The following is a 22,743-nucleotide window of genomic DNA, read 5'->3' as shown; positions in this document are numbered from 1 at the left end:
AATGGAGCCGGGTGAATGGAGCCTTCAGGGGTGAATGGAGCCTTTAGGGGTGAATGGAACCTTCAGGGGTTAATTGAGTCGGGTGAATGGAGCCTTCAGGGGTGAATGGAGCCCTCAGGGGTGAATGGAGCCCTCAGGGGTGAATGGAGCCTTCAGGGGTGAATAGAGCCGGGTGAATGGAACCTTCAGGGGTGAATGGAGTTGGATAAATGGAGCCTTCAGGGGTGAATGGAGCCTTTAGGGGTGAATGGAACCTTCAGGGGTTAATTGAGTCGGGTGAATGGAGCCTTCAGGGGGTGAATGGAGCCTTCAGGGGGTGAATGGAGCCTTCAGGTGTGAATGGAACCTTCAGGGGTGAATGGAGCTGGGTGAATGGAGCCTTCAGGGGGTGAATGGAGCTGAGTGAATGGAGCCTTCAGGGGGTGAATGGAACCTTCAGGGGGTGAATGGAACCTTCAGGGGGTGAATGGAACCTTCAGGGGGTGAATGGAGCTGGGTGAATGGAGCCTTCAGGGGGTGAATAGAGCCTTCAGGGGTGAATGGAGCCTTCAGGGGTGAATAGAGCCGGGTGAATGGAACCTTCAGGGGTGAATGGAGTTGGATAAATGGAGCCTTCAGGGGTGAATGGAGCCTTCAGGGGGTGAATGGAGCCTTCAGGGGGTGAATAGAGCCTTCAGGGGTGAATGGAGCCCTCAGTGGGGTGAATGGAGCTGGGTGAATGGAGCCCTCAGTGGGGTGAATGGAGCTGGGTGAATGGAGCCTTCAGGGGGTGAATGGAGCCATTTGATGTAGAAAAGATCTGCAGAACTTGGGGTGGAGATGTGAAACTTCTCCATAGAGAATAATTGATTTTTCCCCCTCCATTGATTTTGTAGCTTCTTGCTGAGATGTGAATGAGGCCTTCGAACTTTCCATGCCCTCCCCTGTGTGAGCTGTGCAATGTATGGCAGGCCTGCCCCTGGAATGTACGATGAATGGGCTCAGGCTGTGTGTATGGCTTTTATTGTACAGCCCCTCCCCCCTCCCAGCACTGCAATGAATGCACAGCCACCTACACTACGAGCAGTAGACGGGTAAGGAGGAGTGCTGAGCTCCAGGCCGACTCCACAAACTCCATACACAGGGGAGGCTCGGCAACTGAAATCTTCCCCAGCACTCTCTCACGCACATGGCAACAAGCCGACTGCCCATCAGAAAGATGGCCCCCCGTAACCCCGCCTACGTGGCGACGTACCAGCAGCGGCCGGCCAATCCGGGCGGCGCGCCGCGGCTTCTGAGTGACAGCTGCGCAATAGCGGCGCATGCGCGTGGCGCCTCCGTGCCCCCGGTCCCCTCCCACCGCTGCTGCCTGCGTCTCCCTTCGCCTTGTGTGTAGCGAGTCTGGGAGGAAGAGCGGGGCGATCGGAGAGGACAGCAGAGACATGAGAGCTCGGTGCCGCGCCTCCGACTCCAGGCAGTCCCCGGGCACGCTGGCTGTGCTGTGATCGGCCCCTGCATTGTACGGAAGACTCAGATCGCTGTGTGTGTGTGAGTGAGAGATCGCAGAGACATGAGCGCGGAGGGATACCAGTACCGGGCCCTGTTCCCCTACAAGAAGGAGCGGGAGGAAGACATTGACCTGCGGTTGGGGGACATCCTGACCGTCAATAGAGGGACCCTGGTGGCCCTGGGCTGCGGGGAGGGCGGAGAGGCCCGGCCCGAGCACATCGGATGGCTGAACGGCTACAATGAGAACACGGGGGAGAGGGGCGACTTCCCGGGCACCTATGTGGAGTATATCGGCCGGAAGAAGATCAGCCCCCCGACTCCAAAACCACGCCCCCCTAGACCGCTGCCTGTGGCCCCTGGGGGCCCCCGGACTGAGGCTGGAGCAGAGGCGCAGGGTGAGTCCCCGATCTGTGTGTGTGTGGGGTGATTTTATCGTACAATCGCCAGGCCCCATTCACACCTCTGTGCAAAACCTGACAAAAATGATAAAATTCTGTATGGCGCCCCAAAAGGTTCCGGGGCGTCTTTAGCGCATGGCGCACAAAAGGGTGCAAAACCGTGCGTTCCGCTATGCCAGGTGTGAGCGGGGCCTGACATTTGTTTGGATCGATCGGATTGGGAGGTTGTATGGTGTGTGCTGCCAGCTGGTTGGACTATTTTATCATCCCAGCCATCAGAACGATCGTAACGCCATCCCATCGAATTGTCAGGACTTCCCTTCCGATAGATTTACCCTGAGCTGAGCCCATCGGCCAGGACGGGGAATTACCGATCGTTCCCCATCAATCGGGGGCACTGGAGTGATCACTTAGATTGTATGTATGGTGGACACGCAATTTTATCTCATCCATTAAATTGCCACAACTTTCCTCCTGATCAAATGAAATTGAGTCGATCGGCCTGAGAATGATCAATCGTGTTGCAGTGATTGGCAGCACTGAGGATGATTTGCTGATCAATCAGATATATAAGGTTGTATGGTGTACACTGCCAGGTGGCCGAACGATTTATTATCTGATCATACAATCAAAATGATCGCACAAATCATCAGAACTTTCCTTCCGATCGATTTTAAATTGTACCAAATTGATCAGCCAGGATGGAGGATTATCATTCATGTTGCAGCACGGAGATTATTTGCTGATGAATAAGATTCTAATTGGATCAATCAGATTGTAAGGTGTACACTGCCAGGTGGCTGTCCAATTTTTAATCCGATCTGTGAGACGTGCTGTCACATTGGCAACCCATCGATCGGCCAGAATGGGGAATGATCAATCGTGTTGCATCAATTGGCAGTGCTGAGATGATTTGCTGATCAATCAGATTAAGGTTGTATGGTGGACGTACGATTTTTAACATCTGATCCACCAAAACAATCGTGTGGGCAATCCAGTATTGATCATGATGTATTGATTGGCAGCACTGAGATATTTCCCTGATCAATTAGTTTATAAGTGGATCAATCAGATTGTAAGGTTGTATGGAGTACACTGCCAGGCGGCCGTACGATTTTATAATCCCATCCATGTGACGTGCAGTCACATCGGCAACCCATCTAGTCGAATTACAATGAAGTCGATCAGCCAGGATGGAAAATTATCAATCTTGCATCATCGGCACCACTGAGATTTCACTGATCAATTAGTTTATAATTGGATGGATCAGATTGTAAGGTTGTATGGTGTACACTGCCAGGCGGCCGTACCGTTTTACTTTCTGATCATGCATTCATACTGATCACATCAAATCTCCATAACTTCCCTTCTCATCGATTTGCATTGAACTGAGTCGATCAGCCAGGATGGAGAATGATCGATCGTGTTGCTGAGATGATTGGCTGATCAGTTAGGCCAGGTTCTCGTATGTCACCTGCATTGGTGGTCAATAAACCATCAATGTCTTTTCTGATCAATCTCCCCTGATAGGAATAATCGATCTATCGATGATGTCCCATTACATGGATAGGACACATACAGGGGAAGTGGATTCTGATCGATAATTGGACAATACGATTATAAGTTATTGATCACATATTTGCTTCTATAATGCCATCTTATAATGGCATTGATCCAATGATAATCTAAGGCCGGGTTCACATATATGCGTGGTTTTAGGTGGACTCTTATTAGAATGCATGCGTTATGAGCGCACAGCAGAGACGAGGTGTGCAGGACTTTGATGCCACACACGGGGAGATTTACTAAGACTGGTGCAGCTGTGCATGGTAGCCAATCGGCTTCAAGCGTCAGCTTGTTCAGCGAAGCTTTCACAATAAAACGTGGAAGCTGATTGGTTTCTATGCAGAGTGGCACCAGACTTTGCACTCTCCAGTTGTAGTAAATCTCGCCCGCTGTATAGTGGAGTTCATTGGCAGCACATGCAAAATGCACATAAAACACGCCAGGAACACAGCGCACAATGTGAGCCCGGACTTAGATCATAATTGGATCAATCAGATTATGATATTGCATGGTGGAAACAGATGTGATCAATAACTCTTAATTGTATCTTCCAGCTATCGATTAGAATCCACCTCCCCAGTGTGTGTCCTATCCATCCAATGGGTCATCGGCTATAGATCGATTATTCCTATCCATCCAATGGGTCATCGGCTATAGATCGATTATTCTTATCCATCCAATGGGTCATCGGCTATAGATCATTATTCCTATCCAGACAGAATTATAATTGGAAAATTATTGAAGCATGTGTAACCACCAATACAGGGAGTGATCAATAACCAATGATATCTTCCAGCTACTGATCAGAATCCACCCCCCCCCCCCCCTCTGTGTGTGTCATAACCATTGTCATCTATACATTGATTATTCCTATCTGGGGAAATTAATCAGAAAACTTAATGATTGTCTATTGAAGAATGCATGACTACCAGTACAGGGGGTGATCAATAACCAAATGTCAGTCAGAATCTACCAGTACAGGGAGTGATCAGTGATCAATAACCAAATATCAGTCAGAATCTACTTCCCCTGTGTGTGTGTCATAACCACCGAATGGATCAACTATCGATTATTTCTCTCTGGGAAAATTGATCAGAATAGTCAAGTGTGTCTGGCCACCAATACCTGTGATTGATCTGTGTATCAGCCATTGCATAGAAGCAATCTGTCATTAGTATATGGAATGACAGTTTGTTCCACGCTGTACTGGCTGCAGATATAAATCCAATACACCACCGACCTATCGCATGCCATACAATCCTGATTGTACACCACCTATCACATACCATACAATCCTGATTATACACCACCTATCACATACCATACAATCCTGATTGTACACCACCTATCACATACCATACAATCCTGATTGTACACCACCTATCACATACCATACAATCTTCTTTCGATCTACCAACCACTATGGGGTGCCAGGACCTGCCAGACTGGGTAGAAGTTGTGGGATAGTTTAGGTAAGTCCTGAGTGTTGGTAGATCGAAGGTTGATTGTACAGTCACATTGTAAGGTGTGTGCATGAGATGAGTCCTGCATGCTGGGACTAGTGGTTGTCACTCTATAAGTGGCGGGGAGTTCAGTGTCCATTTACCCCATAAACATTTCGCCGTGTCTTGTCACTTCTCCAATGTCTGTACAGATCTCTCATCCTCCGTGCCAAGGACCACATTGTCATCGGGAGTGCGGTCACCCCGGGCCACCAGATATCCCGCTATTGTAGCCACATATTTACAATCTGCGTCTGTCCGTTATTGCGGTGATCTGTGCCATAGTCGAGTCTTGTCCCTCCTTCAGGAAATCTATAAAGACCAACCTAAGGAATCCCCAAATCTTCCATCATTAAACTTTTTACAATGCTTTATCCCATCATCCACCCCCCTCATCTCTAACGTTCTTCAACACGATTGGAAGATTTATTGACGATTGCACAGACTTTCGATGGCATATCTCTGATAACTGAAAGGTCACCTGGAGGAGTGAGGACCGGATCCTGTTTAGGGACGCATCACTACCATACCATACTCACCCTCTCTCCATCCAGTGCTGTGCCCATTTGTAGCGGCTCTCTCCACTCTCACAGGATTGGCTGAGAGCGGTGGGAACTCATTGGCTCTCGCTGCTGTCAGTCAAATCCTGTGACGGGGCCAAGCTGCACTCTTTGTCTTAAGACGCAGGCAGTGGGCTTGGGATTGAGCGTGCTGATGTGCCCCCATAGCAAGTGGCTTCCTGTGGTGGCACACAAAATAAGAGGAGCGTTTGCAGGGGACACCAGAGAAGGTCCTGGGCTGCTTTTGTGCAATTCTGTTGCACAGAGAAGGCAAGTATAACATGTTTATTAATTAAAAAAAATACGTTATAATCACCTTAAAGGAGTTTTAAAGGCAGGAGGTCTCTTTTTTTTATCTTAATGCATTTATTAAGATAAAAATCCTTCTGTGTGTAGCAGCTGCCCCCCCTCAATACTTACCTGATCTCCCCCCCCTCTCTGTCCAGCGAGGTCCATGGGTCCCTTGGCCATCCGGGACTCTCCCTCCTGATTGGCTGAGATACAGCCGTGGTGCCATTGGCTCCTGCGGCTGTCAATCAAAGTCAGAGAGCCAATCAGGAGAGAGAGGGGGTGGGACTGAACAGCAGCTCCAGGTCTGAATGGACACACGGAGCTGCAGCTTGGCTCAGGTGCCTCCATAGCAAGCTGTATGCTGTGGGGGCACTCGACAGGAGGGAGGGGCCAGGAGCAGGAGGGAGGGACCCGAGATGAGGAGGATCCAGGCTGCCCTGTGCAAAACCAACTGCACAGAGGAAGTAAGTTATGTTTGTTATTAAAAACCCCCTTACAATCCCTTTTAAGTTGCTTCCTTCTTTTCCTTCTCTGCTTTTTTTTTCCTCTCTGCCTCCCTCCCGCGCGCTCGCTCTTCTCTCTCTGCCTCCCTCCCGCGCGCTCGCTCTTCTCTCTCTGCCTCCCTCCCGCGCGTTCGCTCTTCTCTCTCTGCCTCCCTCCCTCCCGCGCGTTCGCTCTTCTCTCTCTGCCTCCCTCCCTCCCGCGCGTTCGCTCTTCTCTCTCTGCCTCCCTCCCTCCCGCGCGTTCGCTCTTCTCTCTCTGCCTCCCTCCCTCCCGCGCGTTCGCTCTTCTCTCTCTGCCTCCCTCCCTCCCGCGCGCTCGCTCTTCTCTCTCTGCCTCCCTCCCGCGCGTTCGCTCTTCTCTCTCTGCCTCCCTCCCTCCCGCGCGCTCGCTCTTCTCTCTCTGCCTCCCTCCCTCCCGCGCGCTCGCTCTTCTCTCTCTGCCTCCCTCCCTCCCGCGCGCTCGCTCTTCTCTCTCTGCCTCCCTCCCTCCCGCGCGCTCGCTCTTCTCTCTCTGCCTCCCTCCCTCCCGCGCGCTCGCTCTTCTCTCTCTGCCTCCCTCCCTCCCGCGCGTTCGCTCTTCTCTCTCTGCCTCCCTCCCTCCCGCGCGTTCGCTCTTCTCTCTCTGCCTCCCTCCCTCCCGCGCGTTCGCTCTTCTCTCTCTGCCTCCCTCCCTCCCGCGCGTTCGCTCTTCTCTCTCTGCCTCCCTCCCTCCCGCGCGCTCGCTCTTCTCTCTCTGCCTCCCTCCCGCGCGTTCGCTCTTCTCTCTCTGCCTCCCTCCCTCCCGCGCGCTCGCTCTTCTCTCTCTGCCTCCCTCCCTCCCGCGCGCTCGCTCTTCTCTCTCTGCCTCCCTCCCTCCCGCGCGCTCGCTCTTCTCTCTCTGCCTCCCTCCCTCCCGCGCGCTCGCTCTTCTCTCTCTGCCTGCCTCCCTCCCGCGCGCTCGCTCTTCTCTCTCTGCCTGCCTGCCTCCCTCCCGCGCGCTCGCTCTTCTCTCTCTGCCTGCCTCCCTCCCGCGCGCTCGCTCTTCTCTCTCTGCCTGCCTCCCTCCCGCGCGCTCGCTCTTCTCTCTCTGCCTGCCTCCCTCCCGCGCGCTCGCTCTTCTCTCTCTGCCTGCCTCCCTCCCGCGCGTTCGCTCTTCTCTCTCTGCCTCCCTCCCTCCCGCGCGTTCGCTCTTCTCTCTCTGCCTCCCTCCCTCCCGCGCGTTCGCTCTTCTCTCTCTGCCTCCCTCCCTCCCGCGCGCTCGCTCTTCTCTCTCTGCCTCCCTCCCTCCCGCGCGCTCGCTCTTCTCTCTCTGCCTCCCTCCCTCCCGCGCGCTCGCTCTTCTCTCTCTGCCTCCCTCCCTCCCGCGCGCTCGCTCTTCTCTCTCTGCCTCCCTCCCTCCCGCGCGCTCGCTCTTCTCTCTCTGCCTCCCTCCCTCCCGCGCGCTCGCTCTTCTCTCTCTGCCTCCCTCCCTCCCGCGCGCTCGCTCTTCTCTCTCTGCCTCCCTCCCTCCCGCGCGCTCGCTCTTCTCTCTCTGCCTCCCTCCCTCCCGCGCGCTCGCTCTTCTCTCTCTGCCTCCCTCCCTCCCGCGCGCTCGCTCTTCTCTCTCTGCCTGCCTCCCTCCCGCGCGCTCGCTCTTCTCTCTCTGCCTGCCTCCCTCCCGCGCGCTCGCTCTTCTCTCTCTGCCTGCCTCCCTCCCGCGCGCTCGCTCTTCTCTCTCTGCCTCCCTCCCTCCCGCGCGCTCGCTCTTCTCTCTCTGCCTCCCTCCCTCCCGCGCGCTCGCTCTTCTCTCTCTGCCTCCCTCCCTCCCGCGCGCTCGCTCTTCTCTCTCTGCCTCCCTCCCTCCCTCCCGCGCGCTCGCTCTTCTCTCTCTGCCTCCCTCCCTCCCTCCCGCGCGCTCGCTCTTCTCTCTCTGCCTCCCTCCCTCCCTCCCGCGCGCTCGCTCTTCTCTCTCTGCCTCCCTCCCTCCCTCCCGCGCGCTCGCTCTTCTCTCTCTGCCTCCCTCCCTCCCTCCCGCGCGCTCGCTCTTCTCTCTCTGCCTCCCTCCCTCCCTCCCGCGCGCTCGCTCTTCTCTCTCTGCCTCCCTCCCTCCCTCCCGCGCGCTCGCTCTTCTCTCTCTGCCTCCCTCCCTCCCTCCCGCGCGCTCGCTCTTCTCTCTCTGCCTCCCTCCCTCCCTCCCGCGCGCTCGCTCTTCTCTCTCTGCCTCCCTCCCTCCCTCCCGCGCGCTCGCTCTTCTCTCTCTGCCTCCCTCCCTCCCTCCCGCGCGCTCGCTCTTCTCTCTCTGCCTCCCTCCCTCCCGCGCGCTCGCTCTTCTCTCTCTGCCTGCCTCCCTCCCGCGCGCTCGCTCTTCTCTCTCTGCCTGCCTCCCTCCCGCGCGCTCGCTCTTCTCTCTCTGCCTGCCTCCCTCCCGCGCGCTCGCTCTTCTCTCACCCTCGTGCTGATCCATACACTTTGATCCGTGCCCAGTTGACACTGACAGCCATAGATCTTCCTTTCTATTGGCTCTATAATGTATGGATCTGGTGTGGTAGTGTTGCTGGCGTTCTGTGCTATGTTTATAGAAACTCTATACTGGACACCAGTTTAGAAACAATGTTTACAAACACTGTAGAATTATTTTGGTAGCAGTTGCTCAATGTACCCGCGGTGGATCTCTGATTACAGGAGAGTGAACTAATAGCATTGACACCTGACATCTCCCCCGTCTATGTGCTGCTTTGCTGTCTCTAGATGATCCCTGGACATTGAAATTCTGATTTTATCCTTTCTACTTAGTAATGTAATATGCAAATCATGAGACGCCCCGTCTATCCTTTCTGTTAATTGGCAGTCTGTGCGATCTCTCCTCTAGACATTCTTCAGCCTAACTGAACTGTGAAGCTGTGGAATGTGCTGGCCTTGCACAAAGAAGGGCCAGTTCCTGGAGTTGGCTATTGATTTTTCTCTTCCTTTTTCCTGTGCTGCATGTAAATCTGCGAGCTTTGTGTAGAAGACAATGGGGCAGAGGCCTCTTCATTTATCAGTGACATTCAGGGTGGACGGGTGACAGCGCCATTGCTTTCTGGGTCTATGGTGGAACCCATGTAGGATCTTATAGACGATTGTTGTGTCTCCTCCTCCGCACTTCGTTTTTGTCAGTCGTGTCATTTAAAGTAAAAAGTGTCGGTAATACGAAGTTTTTATAGGAACTGGAATGCAGCTTTGTAATAGCAACATGCATGCCTTTGCTATATGGAGGGGAACAGCTTGTCTGCATTGTCAGACGGAAGAGGCTCCTTATGGGGGATCGGCTCTTATGCAATGCTTAGTACATTACTGCTTTCTTTATAGGAACCCCTCCTGTCTTCCCTGTGATTGAGAATAAAGGATCAGATCTGCTTGGGTGACTTTTTATAGTTTGCCAACTTGTTACAAACACTGAAGCGTTGCAAGTATTGCAACGTGATCTCTCTAATTACATCTAACAAAGTTTGTATTTTGGCAACAAATACTTTTTAATTTATTTTGTAGGTTTGTTGCAACATATCTGGTTTATGATCAAATGATTGTTACAAAGTTTTGTTCACTTTGCAGTTATGCAGGCAGTCTATTGCATGAGATTACATTTTTTTTTTTTTTTGGAAAATGAATCTAGAATCATTTATAAAGTATTCAGCATGAAGAATCGGCAGAAAAGCGGCTTCCTGACTTAAAACTGCCACCTACTGGTCTGTCCGTAATGTGAGGCTGTATTGGAGCTGAACTAGTCATTACCTTCCATAGGGAGTAACTTTGCTGTATATGTTCAGATTTCACACCATGCCATGACCATGTATTGATCTGCATCATTCAGTGCAAGCACACTATTGATTTCTATGTGCCTTGCACACACTATACAGATGCACTACATATAAATGTTTTTTGCAGTGAATAAAAACTTTAGTTTAACGTGCCTACGAATTAAGTTATTACCATTGATGAAGCCTGTACAAAAAAAGTATGTAGAAACTCTGCACAATACAAGCGGATCTTTACTGCATCTGAGCTCCACAAACCAAAAATACTTTTTCATTAATTTTTAATATTCAAAGCAAACTCATCCATCCATGTCTCTCTGCTTTATTTTGTTGAGAAATCACTTTAAAAACACCTCCTCTTAGCAGTTCTGGTTGTGGCCATCTTGAGTAAGGGCAAATGATTAATGTAGAATTTTCTTCCTGGAATCCATCTGCCCTTAGCTCAAGAATGCATGCAGGAGGGTGTGCTTAGCTGTTAACCACTTAAGCCCCGGAAGATTTTACCCCCTTCCTGACCAGGGCCTATTTTGCGATTCGGCACTGCGTGACTTTAACGGACAATTGCGCGGTCTTGCGGCGCTGTATCTAAACGAATTTGGCGTCCTTTTTTTCCCCACAAACAGAGCTTTCTTTTGGTGGTATTTGATCACCTTTGCGATTTTTTTTATTTTTTTTTTTGATCACGCGCTATAAACAAAAAAAGAGCGTCAATTTTGCAAAAATAGCAATATTTTTCACATTTTTTTTATATGAAATTCCCCCCCAAAAAAAATGTAAAAATCAAAATTTTTTTAACATTTTCGGCCAATTTGTTTTATGCTACCTATGTTTGGTAAAAAAAAATCGCAAAAAGCGTATTTTGATTGGTTTGCGCAAAAGTTATCGCGTTTACTAACAAAGGGAAAGATTTTTGCCATTTTTGTTGTTTTTTTTTTTAAAACGCGTAATGGCGGCGATCTGCAATTTTTTTTGCTGTACTGCGACATTGCGGCAGACAGATCGGACTCTTGACTGACATTTTTGACACTTTTGGGGTACCAGTGACATTACTACAGTAATCAGTGCTATATATATGCACTGTTACTGTAAAAATACACTGGTAGTGAAGGGGTTAACTTTATTTGAGAGGGAGGGGCTGTGTGTGTCCCTAGGGGCGTGCTTTCTACTGTGATTGGCTGTGGCTTCAGATGTATGAAGAGTGATCAACGGTTCTACATAGTAGAACCATATGATCATCCTTCATACACCGGGGAGAATGACAGGCAGCTTGTTTACACTAGCCGCCTGACTTTCTCCCTCTCCCCCGACGATCGCAGAGTGACCGGCGGACATCGGGTCCGCCGGTCACACGCGCAGGGGGGTGCGTGACCGCGCCTCCGGCGGCGCGCGCGCTCGCTCCCTAGCCCCTTACAAGCTAGTGACGTAGACCTACGTCGATTTGCCTGTGAGAGGCTGACTGCCGACGTAGATCTGCGTTAGGCAGTCGTCAAGTGGTTAAAAAAAAAAAAAAAAAAAAGAATTTATTAAAGTTTTTAAATTAAAGTTAATTACCCTTGATGAAGCCTGTACAAAAAAGTATGTAGAAACTCAGCACAATACATTAAAGCGGATCTTTACTGCATCTGAGCACCACAAACCAAAAATACTTTTTCATTAATTTTTAATATTCAAAGCAAACTCATCCATCCATGTCTCTCTGCTTTATTTTGTTGAGAAATCACTTTAAAAAAAAAAAACTCCCCTTAGCAGTTCTGGTTGAGGCCATCTTGAGAAAGGGCAAATTACTTCCTGGAATCCATCTGCCCTTAGCTCAAGAATGCATGCAGGAGGGCGTGATTAGCTGTTAAAACTTCTCCTTCTCTCCTCCCCTCCTGAATACTTCTGGGATGTATGACATGATTTGCCTAGGCAAGGAATCAGGAAGTAACTAAAGACAAAACAAAAAAAAAAAAAAGTTTAAAACAAGTAAATATGATGTACTTTCCTGTCTATTTACTAATGCTAGCAGTCAACACATAGTTTCTGTGGATTTTTATGACCAAGAGCCGGTTCACACTGGGGCGACTTGTCAGGCAACTTGGTCGCTTGACAAGTCGCCGTTGGTCGCCTGCCATAGATTAGCACAGGACCCGTTCTAATAGGAGTGACACAAGTCGCTCCGACTTAGAAAAAGGGTCCTGTACTACTTTGGGGCGACCTCGGAGCGACTTGCATTGACTTCAATGATATGAAGTCCGTGCATGTCTCTCCGAGGTCGCGGTGCGCGCTGTGCACTGCGACTTCACAGGTCGCCCCGGCAAGTCGGGTCGTCTGTATGTGAACCGGCTCTAAGACCATTTGTTTTCAGTTTTTGCTATGCGTTCATCTTTACAGTGAAGGTTTTAACCAAGGTGATCGTACGTTGTAGTTAGTAAGCTGTAAAGGCTCGTACACACTTGACGAAATATCCTCCGATTTTTTTTTTTTTTCTCTCTTGCTCAGCCTTCATTACCGTTTTTAATTGACGGTGCATAAATGTTCACAAAATTTCTGGTCCAATTTTTTTCTTTTTTTTTGGGACGTTTGTACCTAGACTTCTGGGTCATCAGCAACTTCAGATCATGCGCGGTCTTTCGTATCCGATTTTTCGCGGACGTACTGCATACACACTAAACAAAAATCGGTCGTCTGGGGACGGACAATAAAAATTTTGGTGTTTGTCCCTCCGTTTTTTTTTCGTTGAAAATGTCGGCATCGGCTGCTGAAAGTTGTGTACACACTAGGCGAAAATTGTAAGATTTTACCTCGGATGGGAATTTTCGGCAGATTTTCTACTAGTTTGTACCCCACTAGGCTTGCTTAGTATAGGGTGCCATAGCCCCTTGGAGAGCAATCAGATTATTCAGATTGCATCAGGTGTGATGTCTTACGTGGGTTTTACCTTATTTTAAACATTGCTCTAAGCCAGCCTTTCTCAACCTTCTTTTTTTTTTTTTTTTTTCCCCTGCAGGAACCATTGACATTTGTTTTAGGTCTCGGGGGAACCCCTGCTAAAATCAGGGGTCAGTGGGGAAAAAATCCCCCTTACACTTGTGGCCAGTGAGAAGAATGCCCACCTGTACAGTGATGGCAAGACTGCTACCCTTACAGCTAAATGACCAATGGTGTCATGCAGCCGGCTCTGCCAAGCGTTATTTGTCCCCAGAACTATGCAGACCCCATTAGATGGGAAGTCAATCAGCCACAGATCAAGGAACCCCTAGAAATCTCTGGAGGAACCTTAGGGTTCCATGATACCCTGGTTGAAAATGACTGACTGCTCTAAGCATTGCCTTTAAAGTCGCCATCTTCTTTTTTTTTTTTTTTTTAATAGAATAAATAGAGTTCTGCTATAGAATAAGTAGAGTTCTGCTATAGAATAAATAGAGTTCTGCTATCAGCAGAAAATGGAATGCAGGGCAGAGCAAGACCAAAAACGGAGGTGTTGTCAGCTGGCATGCAGGCTAGTTGTACCTAGTGGTATGACATTCCATTGTATTTTGACATACCTTACAGCAGCCTTTTGTTAACCCTTCTATCCCGCAGGAACCTATGACGTTCGGTCCCAGGGAATCCTTACTGAAACTACTTAATCATGGGGACAGTGGGAGGAATGCTCTCTTCCTCAGCGGTCATAACCGTTTTTAGTGGACAGTGCATAAATGTTCATGAAATTTCTCGTCCGATTTTTTTTTTTTTTTTTTTTTGGGACATTTGTTCCTAGACTTCTGGGTTGTCAGCAACTTCAGATCATGCGCGGTCTTTCGTATCTGATTTTTTCGCAGACGTACTGCATACACATTAAGCAAAAATTGGTCGTCTGTCCAAAAATTGGTGTTTGTCCCTCCGTTTTTTTTTTTTTTTGAAAATGTCGGCATCGGCTGCTGAAAGTCGTTCGATTTTACCTCGGACGGGAATTTTCGGCAGATTTTTTACTAGTGTGTACCCCAGGAACCTGTGAACTTTGCTTGGACAGTCCATTCTACTGGAGATCCCAAGAACAGCCGTTTAGCAGTTGAGCCCTGCAGGCTATGCTGAGAACTGAAACCAGTTTTCTTTGAACACACCCTCTTAGGATTAGGAGATCTGCACTTGAATATTCTTAGTAAACCTCATCATCTAGAGTACCCTCCACAAGACTCCAGGTGCTATCCTTAAACTAAGGCCACTTGATGCATGTGGTTTGTTTATGTCCTGAGGCTGCTTTGGTTTTGGTACCATTGGGAATCCTAACCCATAATAAGCAGCAATCGACTTTTATCAGTGTTGCATCGTCAACCCTATTAGAACTGCCATCTGATCTGGACTGGACTTCACAGTTCTTTGCAGAAGAGAAAACTAGCTGGCTTCTTCTGGTCTTATACATTCATTGCAAGCATTCTAGAGAACTCGACAGTAGACCTATAACCACTCTGCGGTTTCCCCTACCCTTGCATACCAGGGTGATACTCCATGGGGATCTTTTAGGAAGGAATTCTAATTTAAGGACTCACTTGGAGTAAAAGCACTTGTGTGGCATTGTCCTTGGAGAAGCCAATCCACAAACCTTCAGAGCCTATCTTCTAAAAGGTAATTTGTTACGTCTTAATGTGTTACTGAGTCAGCCATGCCAGTAATGAAGCCATGCGATCGTTCCCACTTTAACACTGATTACTTGCTCTGCTAAATCTCCGATGAGCCCTTAACAGGTGCTAATGAGGATAAGAAGCGATAGGACAGGTGTTTAATTGCTTACTTGATTTCTAAGCTAGACAGACTTTAATACGTTTTAATCAACAGTTTCTTGTGTATGTTCCATTTGTATTTAGACTCCACTCTTCAGGAGTTCAGAGTTGGCAAGGCTTAGCAAACTAGTTGAAACCTGCACACCTATCCTGCGTTCTCCTTCACTTGATGAGGGTTGATTTCTAGCACTCTACTAATCCCCATGCAGACTATGAGCTCATACTTGGCAAACAAGAACCGTCTTCTTACATGCGTGTTTGGTTAGGCCAGTGAATCGGTGCTTAGGATATTGTGGCAGAGCTAATATAAGTTAGCGGCTGGCAGCCATTCATTGTGGTAATTGCTTGTTCATATGGATGGCAAGGGGATCGGAAAAAGTCACATCAAAAATTTAAAGCCACCTAACACAATCTGCAGTTGGTCGATTTTTTTAATTTAAATTTGACAGTATGAAATCCACATTTTGCTGCCTCCACCACCTCTTATTCGTCCACTGAAAAGCGAGTTGGGTAGGCATTGGTGTGTCGAATCGCCACAAGCTACCTATCAGTGGTTCCTTGCCATTTGTGTCTTCTTTTTATTTTCCAGAAGGTTGTAGGAAGTTTGTCACTATCTTGCTTTATTCTGAAAAGTCAATGGAAGGAGTAAGTCTCCATTATCGGGCATTGAGGTTGGGCAGAATTGGACATTCGGGGGGATCTCGGTCAACCTCTGGGCATTGGTAGTCTACACATAGAACTGATGTGGCCATTTGTTTTGGATTTTTCTGGTAGCCCATTAAAAAAACAAAAAAACTCCACTTTTACAAATATATATTAACCCTCCTATGTTGTTGCTTGTAAAGTGCACTATGGCTGGCTATAGATGAATTGAAGTGTAGTTGGTTCAGCAGGGGCCAGGCAAATTTTGATCCATGTATGGGCAGGGTGGTTGCACAGAAATTGACGAACCAAACTACTTCTGTACAACCGTCCTGTTGGAAAATGTCCGCTTGATCAATGCCGTCGGCTATAACTGGCAGCGCTGATCTGTGTATTCTGACTTTGGGGAAGTCTCCCTGCTATCGGAATACAAAGGCACAAAGGGAGGATTCTCTCATTCACATCAAATGTGTAGATGGAGGAATTGAGTCACTTTATTTTTTCTGTTCAGTCCCCTGAACAATTCTAAGGCTGCGTTATCATTTTTCTCATGTGAAGTGACTGTCTCTGGTCATAGTCTAAATGATAACTGATCCTTGATTCCATTTTTAAAAAGATCTTAGGCTTCAATATGGCATTTAAGCATAACAAAAAAATGTCCTTTTGGTCAAATTCAATGGGATTTTCAATCAGGGCTGATCTTAATCAGTTAAACTGATTATATATTGACTGAACTGTCCCTTTTTAGTGCAGTAAATTTCAGTTCTATATTCTTTCACTGTGGTATTGACCAGTTATATAGTTGTATAGTTGTGTGGTTTAATCTATCTTGTCCCACAATGCTTTGCTCCTATGCTCGGTGACTGGGGTGAACCATATTGTACTAGTGAAGGAGGTGATGTGTACAAACCTCAGAAAACGGGGGAATTAAGGACAGAGGTGAGAGGACTATTGATGACGACCTATAATTATATGGTAATTTTCACTTGAAACAACTCGAGAAATCAAGCCATGATTTAAAAGGTGTATGCCACCTCCATGGATTTATCTCTTATTTACAATTTATATTTCTCGTACGTCCTCCGACAGTCGCCGCCTCCTCTAAGTCATCACTATTGGGTATTGACTGGACCTTCGGTGTGTCTGATCCTGCAGCTGCTTTGCTTACCCCCTCCTCTGTTACTTTTCTCTTCTCCCCTCTCTTTTTGCTTTGTATTGTGTGAACCAATTCTCAAAATTCAAAGCCTTCTGTGAATGGACAGTGGAGGGGAGTGGTGGGCAGTCACACAACATCCACATCTCTCCTCTCTCTTTTTGCTTTTGTATTGTGTGAACCAATTCTCAAAATACAAAGCCTTCTGTGAATGGACAGTGGAGGGGAGTGGTGGGCAGTCACACAACATCCACATCTCTCCTGTTAGAGCGCCAGGAATAAAGCAATATCTATACTCCTGTACCTCAGAAAAAAATGTAAACTGTAAATAAGATAAGGCGACGAGGTGGCATACACCTCATTGGACTTACACCGCATTCACACTGCAGCGGCACGACTTCAGGGCGACCTGTGAAGTCGCGTGCAGCGCGACTTGCATGGACTTCATAAAATGAATGTCTATGCAAGTCGCCCCGAGGTCGCCCCGAAGTAGTACAGGAACCTTTTTTTAAGTCGGAGCAACTTGTTTCGCTCCTATTAGAACCGATCCTGTACCACACAATGGACCAAGTCGCCTGACAAGTCGTATTAGTGTGAATGGAGTCTTAAACCATTGTAAGCCAGCACATTTTAAATTGCGACTTTCTTGCAGGTATTCTTTTTAAGTAGAGGTAAACCCTGTAAACAAAAAATTGCCAAAACGGTTTCTTCTGCCATAAAATGACCTACCAGTTAGCAAATGTTGTAAAGGATAAGTTCACCTTCAGGAACATGTTACACCCGTGTTTAGTTTGTAACGTGTTCCTGCTCCTGTTTCCCTTCCCCTGTGACAGCGGGATCCTCTCCCGTGCAGCCTCTGTCGTATTTAAAATTGGCATCCGTTATTCACCAGGATTTGGGAACGAATAAAGTACACCGCTTGTAGTTTTCAGTGAACTACTTGTCCATTCACTCTTCCTCCAGCTTTCAGAGAGCCTGTACAGGTGTATGGGCAGAAAACTGGAGGGAGAGTGTTCAGAAGCCAGACATTGCACCCGCTATCCACTGATCACAGATGCAAAGCTTTGCAGACTTCTGTATGGAAAATGTTTTTTTCCCAAAAGGCAGTTAGGCTCGATTCACATCAGTGCGCTGGCAGACATTGCATGTGATTCGGAGCGCACTGCTCTGAAAATCACATGCGATGTCTGTGCGATGCGAATTCAGCCATACAAATAGTATGGCTGAATTCGCATCTGATTCGGCACAAACATGCACAGGACCCTTTTTTGGGTCCGCACCAGAATCGGATCGCATGGTGCTTCACACTTATGCGATCTGATTCATGTCTGAATGTCAGTTCGCACTGCGATATGTGAACTGATTTGGGGGTGTCAACTTTGAATTGACAACCCAAGCGTCGCATATGGCAGTGTGAACTGCCTGCACTGGGAATGCGATGCGGAAACCTGCAGTAGATTCGCAGGGTTCCCGCATCGCATAAGTGTGAACCGGGACTTAGCCTTTAATCTGTACACTCGCTGTGGTGCAGATGCAGTACAGTGTAGAGTCCCTGAATATTATTTTGTAATATGCTTGGGAGTTACATCATCCGTGCTGACCAATGAATAAACTGTGGATGGAGAACATAGCAGCAGCGGAGGTAAAGTGGGTATAGGAAGCTCGGGCTTCACAGTGCTAAGGAAAATGGGTCCTAAAATAATGTACAAGTACACTAAGCATACTTGAACATTATGGCAAATGTTGCTAGCCCCCACCACCCTTTACTTCTGCATTAACCAGTTGCCTACTGGGCGCTTTCACCCCCTTCCTGCGCAGGCCATTTTTCCGCTTTCTGCACTGTCGCACTTTGAATGACAATTGCACGGCCATGCAACACTGTACCCAAGCTAAACTTTTTATCTTTTTTTTTTTTTTTTTTTTTAGCCCCCGTTCAGACTGGGGCGACCTGGTCGCCTGACAGGTCGCCGTAGATTGCCTTCCATAGAGAAGCTGCGGACCCATTCTAATAGGAGCGACACAAGTCGCTCCGACTTAGAAAAAGGGTCCGGAGCTTCTTTGGGGTGACCCGGAGCGACCTGCATAGACTCAATGTTATGAAGTCCGTGCCGGCCGCTCCGAGGTCGCGGGGCGAGCAGCGCGCCGCGACCTATGAGGTCGCCCGGCAAAGTAGCGTCGCCCCAGTGTGAACGGGGCCTTAGACAGAGCTTTCTTTTGGTGGTATTTAATCACCACTGGGTTTTTCTTTTTTGGTAAACAAACGAAAAAAGACTGAAAATGTTGAAGGAAGAAGTTTGTTTAAAAAGTTTTGTGAAGAAGTAATTTTTCTCCTTCACTGATGGGGCAGCACAGAATGTCATCACTGGTGGGCACAGATTGGCTCTGCACCGATGTGCGCTACAGGTGGTACCTAGGCAGCGCGTGCATTGGAGGACGCCATATGACGGCCTCCTGGCAAAGTGCGGCTGTGCTGTAGCTGTCATTTTGGCTATAGTGTGGTTGCAAAGGGCTTAAAAGTGGCGTTGCTACTCAGACTAAAAAATGAACACATAACTGCACAACAGTCGTTAATAAAAGTAAACTGAGCCCTGAGTTTCCATGTATGAAAAGCTTCAAAATGAGGAACTAGCATAATAGTATTAATAGAAGCAGCTGTGAGCGAGCGCAACATGTCAACTGACAGGAGAGTCACATGGTGGGCAAGTAAACATCTCTTTAACATATATGCATGTGACATGGCGGTTTGGGGCTGGATGTGGAAAATTGGCCACATGGGACCCTCAACTTAAAATAAAGCTCATTATTGTCAACGGCAGCATTTACCAAAGAACACAGTGCTGGAGGTTTCCTCGGCGAATGAGCGACTAACTCCCTCAAATCCTCAGTGGGTACCAGTCAGCAAGTCCTTCTCCAAGCTGGTTTTTTACCTGGCTTTGGTAAGTGTAGTAACTGGTTAACTAGACCAGGGCTCTTCAAACTATGGCCCTCCAGTTGTACAGGAACTACAATTCCCATCATGCCTAGTCATGTCAGAGTTTTACAATGCATCATGGGATGTGTAGTTCTGCAACAGCTGGAGGGCCGTAGTTTGAGGATCCCTGCACTAGACTGTGCAAAAGTTACATAAGATGTGATTGATGATACTATACTTACCACATCTTATGTAACTTTAAGCAGCTGAAGTCCATTATTGCATTTGAATGCAAGTTTTTTTTTTTTTTTTTTTGGAAGCTGACCATTTGTGAGGAAAAAAAGTTCCCCGAATGTTAGCAAAGCAGTCACCGTCCTGCTGCTTCTATGTCATAGCTAGCTTGCCCAGAGAACACATAACCAGGACGTTGTTGAAGGCTTTCATTTCCTGTCACAAACCCTGAACTTTGTGCAGAAACATGTTTTCTTCAAAATGAGCGAAGAGCTATCCAGATTACAGAATTAATCCTAAATTTAACATTTTCCTTGGAATTTGTCTTTTTAATGTAAAGGCAGCAGGGTTAAGGTGTATCATTTGTCATGTCACCCTGGGCCTCTCATGGTTCAGTCCCAGGTTTTTTCCTGTCAGGCAAACGTTATTGTGAAATGGCAGTCGGCGGTGTGACTGGCAGTTTCCTATGGATGCCGAGTGTCACCGTCACAGCTGTGGTGAGGTCTGGAAAAGCCAGCTAGATTCTAGTCTGAGCTATTTGGAGGTGAAGAACCGTCAATGTTCAGAGACAGATCCTTCTACTACTTTCTGGTAATTGGGCTCCTCACTTATGGCTTTAGGAAGATTTATTTAGGTAAAATGAAGTAGTCTTCCTGTGGAAATGTCTGGAGGGGGGGTAATACACATGTTCACATAAGCACTTGTTTGTTTTAACTGGCAGCACCATTTGGCAACTTGTGACTCAGAAGTCGGTACATGCAAATTTATCACTCAAAAGGACTTTTAGTTTTGTGGAAATGGTCCTGGGTCAGTTTAGAGAAAAATAAAATGCAGGTAGAGTGTTCCATATTTTAATGTGCGTCACAAAGCTGACATCCGATGAACTATTTTCTGTGAGGGGGGCAGTGCTTATTACAGCTGCACTGCAGCCTCAGGTTTCTATGCACATCTTCCCCCCCATACTTTATGCACATACATCTGATTTCCTCCTCAGGACTACAGGTCCCATAATTTTTAGCGCCATTGTACTACAGGCCACCTTCAGTCCGTTTTCACTTTGGAGGCCTTTCTAATGCTAGCTGGCTGCCTATGACTTTCAGTGCAAGCAGCACCTGTACTTTAGCCTAGCGGCTTGCTATGGGGACACTCGGCAGAAGGGAGAAGCCAGGAGTGTTGGCGAGGAGAATCGGGGCTACTCCAGAACCATTGCATGAAGCAGGTAGGTATACCATAAACAGTGTCTGCTCCCTATCAAATATGGGTGCTGCAGCAGTTTGAAGGAAATTTTTCCTGCATCCAGTGTTTTAGCATGGATTGAGGAATCTATAAGGCTGGGTTCACACTGTGTGCGGACGTGGCTCACGGCGGGGGTCAGGTGTGTCCTTTTTTGCCCTAATTCGGACCTGAAGCGGAGCTAAAGACACAGGACCCTTGTGCAACGCGCTCCGCAGTCGCCCTGGAGTTGTGTGAACTTGCTCCATTGAGGCCGCTCAGTCCTCTTTTATACGAATTGGATCAGTGGGAACCCAGCCTTAAAGAGGAAGTAAACCCTCCTCGGCAAGTTGTACCTATAGGTAAGCCTATATTAAGGCTTACCTATAGGTACTGTAAATATCTCCTAAACATGTACCGTTTAGGAGATATTTACCTTACATGCAGCCAGTGACGTCACTGGCCCATGCGTTCTGAAGGACCGGCCGCTCGTGCCGTTCCTTCAGAGTCCCGTGCCGTGACCGTCGGCTCCCGCGCGCGTGCGCGTGCGTGACATCACCGCAGCTCCGGACAATCAGATGGCCGGATGCCGCGATCCCGGAAGACGGGCGACTGAACATCATACAGGTGAGTGAGCGGTACGGCGGGGGCTCGTTGTAATGTAAGTATTTCATAATGAGCTAGTATGCATCGCATACTAGCTCATTATGTGTTTCTCTTGCAGGTTGTAAAAAAATAAAAAAACTTTGAAACGAGTTTACAACCTCTTTAAAGGGCTAGCTTAAGTGTTTATTTCAGCAGTAGACAAGACAAAGAAAATGTAGGCTTTATTATACCTTTTAAAGCTGGCCATGCTTGCTAAATCAGCCAAAAGCTCAGCCATAAGCCTCGTACACACGATGTGAAGTTTTCATACGACAAAATACAAATTTGCAACTGATGTTATATGTTTGTATTGTATTTTCAGTCGATAACTGTGCTGATTAAATAAAAATTGTACAAGAAAATTTTTTGTTTGTCCCTTCGGATAATTTTAGGATGAACTGTTGGCTCCCGAAAGCTGTGTATTAACGATCAGGTTACCGTATGATCACTTCGAAAGCGGTATTGTACGATTTTCTAAATCCTGTGTACTAGACTTAAGGCCCCTTTCACATGTAGGCTTTGATAGGTTTGCCTGTCCTTTTTTTTTTTTTTTTTTTTTTTTTTTTTAGGTGGACTTGATTGGACCCTCCTTTCACCCCTATGGACAGGTGGGTGTAAACGTCCACCTGTCCATAGGGGTGAATGGAAGGTTCAATCTACATCCACCTACCTCTGATCCTGTCTGCTAAAAAACAGACGGGGATCCGTTTGCTACCCTGTAGGCGGATAGTTTTACTCCCGGTCGCCCATAGAACTGAGCGGACTCTGCCCATGTCCACTCTGCCTAAACTGGTTGTAAAGGCAGAAAGTTTATCTTAATGCATTCTATGTATTAAGCTAAAAAGCCTTCTGTGTGCAGCAGCCCCCCTAATACACACCTGAGGTCCATCTAGATCCAGTCATGTTACACGAGAGACTTGGCTGTCTGGAACTCCCCTCCTCATTGGCTGAGGCAGCAGTGGGGTGCCCTTGGTCTCCGCTGCTGTCAATTAAATTCAGTCAGGTAACGAGTAGAGAAAGGGCCCTGGCTATGGCTCCATATCTGATTTATACAAAGGAAGCCTCGCCTCGGGTGCCCCCGTAGCAAAATGCTTGCTGTGGGGGCACTCAGCAAGAAGGAGGGGCCAGGAGCAACGGAGAGGGACTG

The 22,743-nt window shown here is 47.9% G+C and overlaps 1 protein-coding gene across 1 annotated transcript in view; it reads left to right on the top strand.

Annotated features, from left to right (window-relative positions):
- The first annotated feature begins 1,345 nt into the window (after window positions 1-1,345).
- The window catches only part of PIK3R1 (phosphoinositide-3-kinase regulatory subunit 1), a 101,922-nt gene continuing 80,524 nt past the window's right edge, over window positions 1,346-22,743 (top strand). Inside the window, exon 1 of the mRNA XM_082272726.1 lies at window positions 1,346-1,883. Coding sequence (XP_082128852.1) covers window positions 1,550-1,883 — 334 coding nt within the window. The 5' untranslated portion in view covers window positions 1,346-1,549. The remainder of the gene's footprint in view (window positions 1,884-22,743) is intronic.

Source organism: Pelophylax lessonae (assembly GCF_965119305.1).
Source record: "Pelophylax lessonae genome assembly, chromosome: 1".
NCBI lineage: Eukaryota > Metazoa > Chordata > Amphibia > Anura > Ranidae > Pelophylax > Pelophylax lessonae.
The sequence above is the reverse complement of the archived record's forward strand: the minus strand, read 5'-3'. Positions and strand labels throughout refer to the sequence as shown.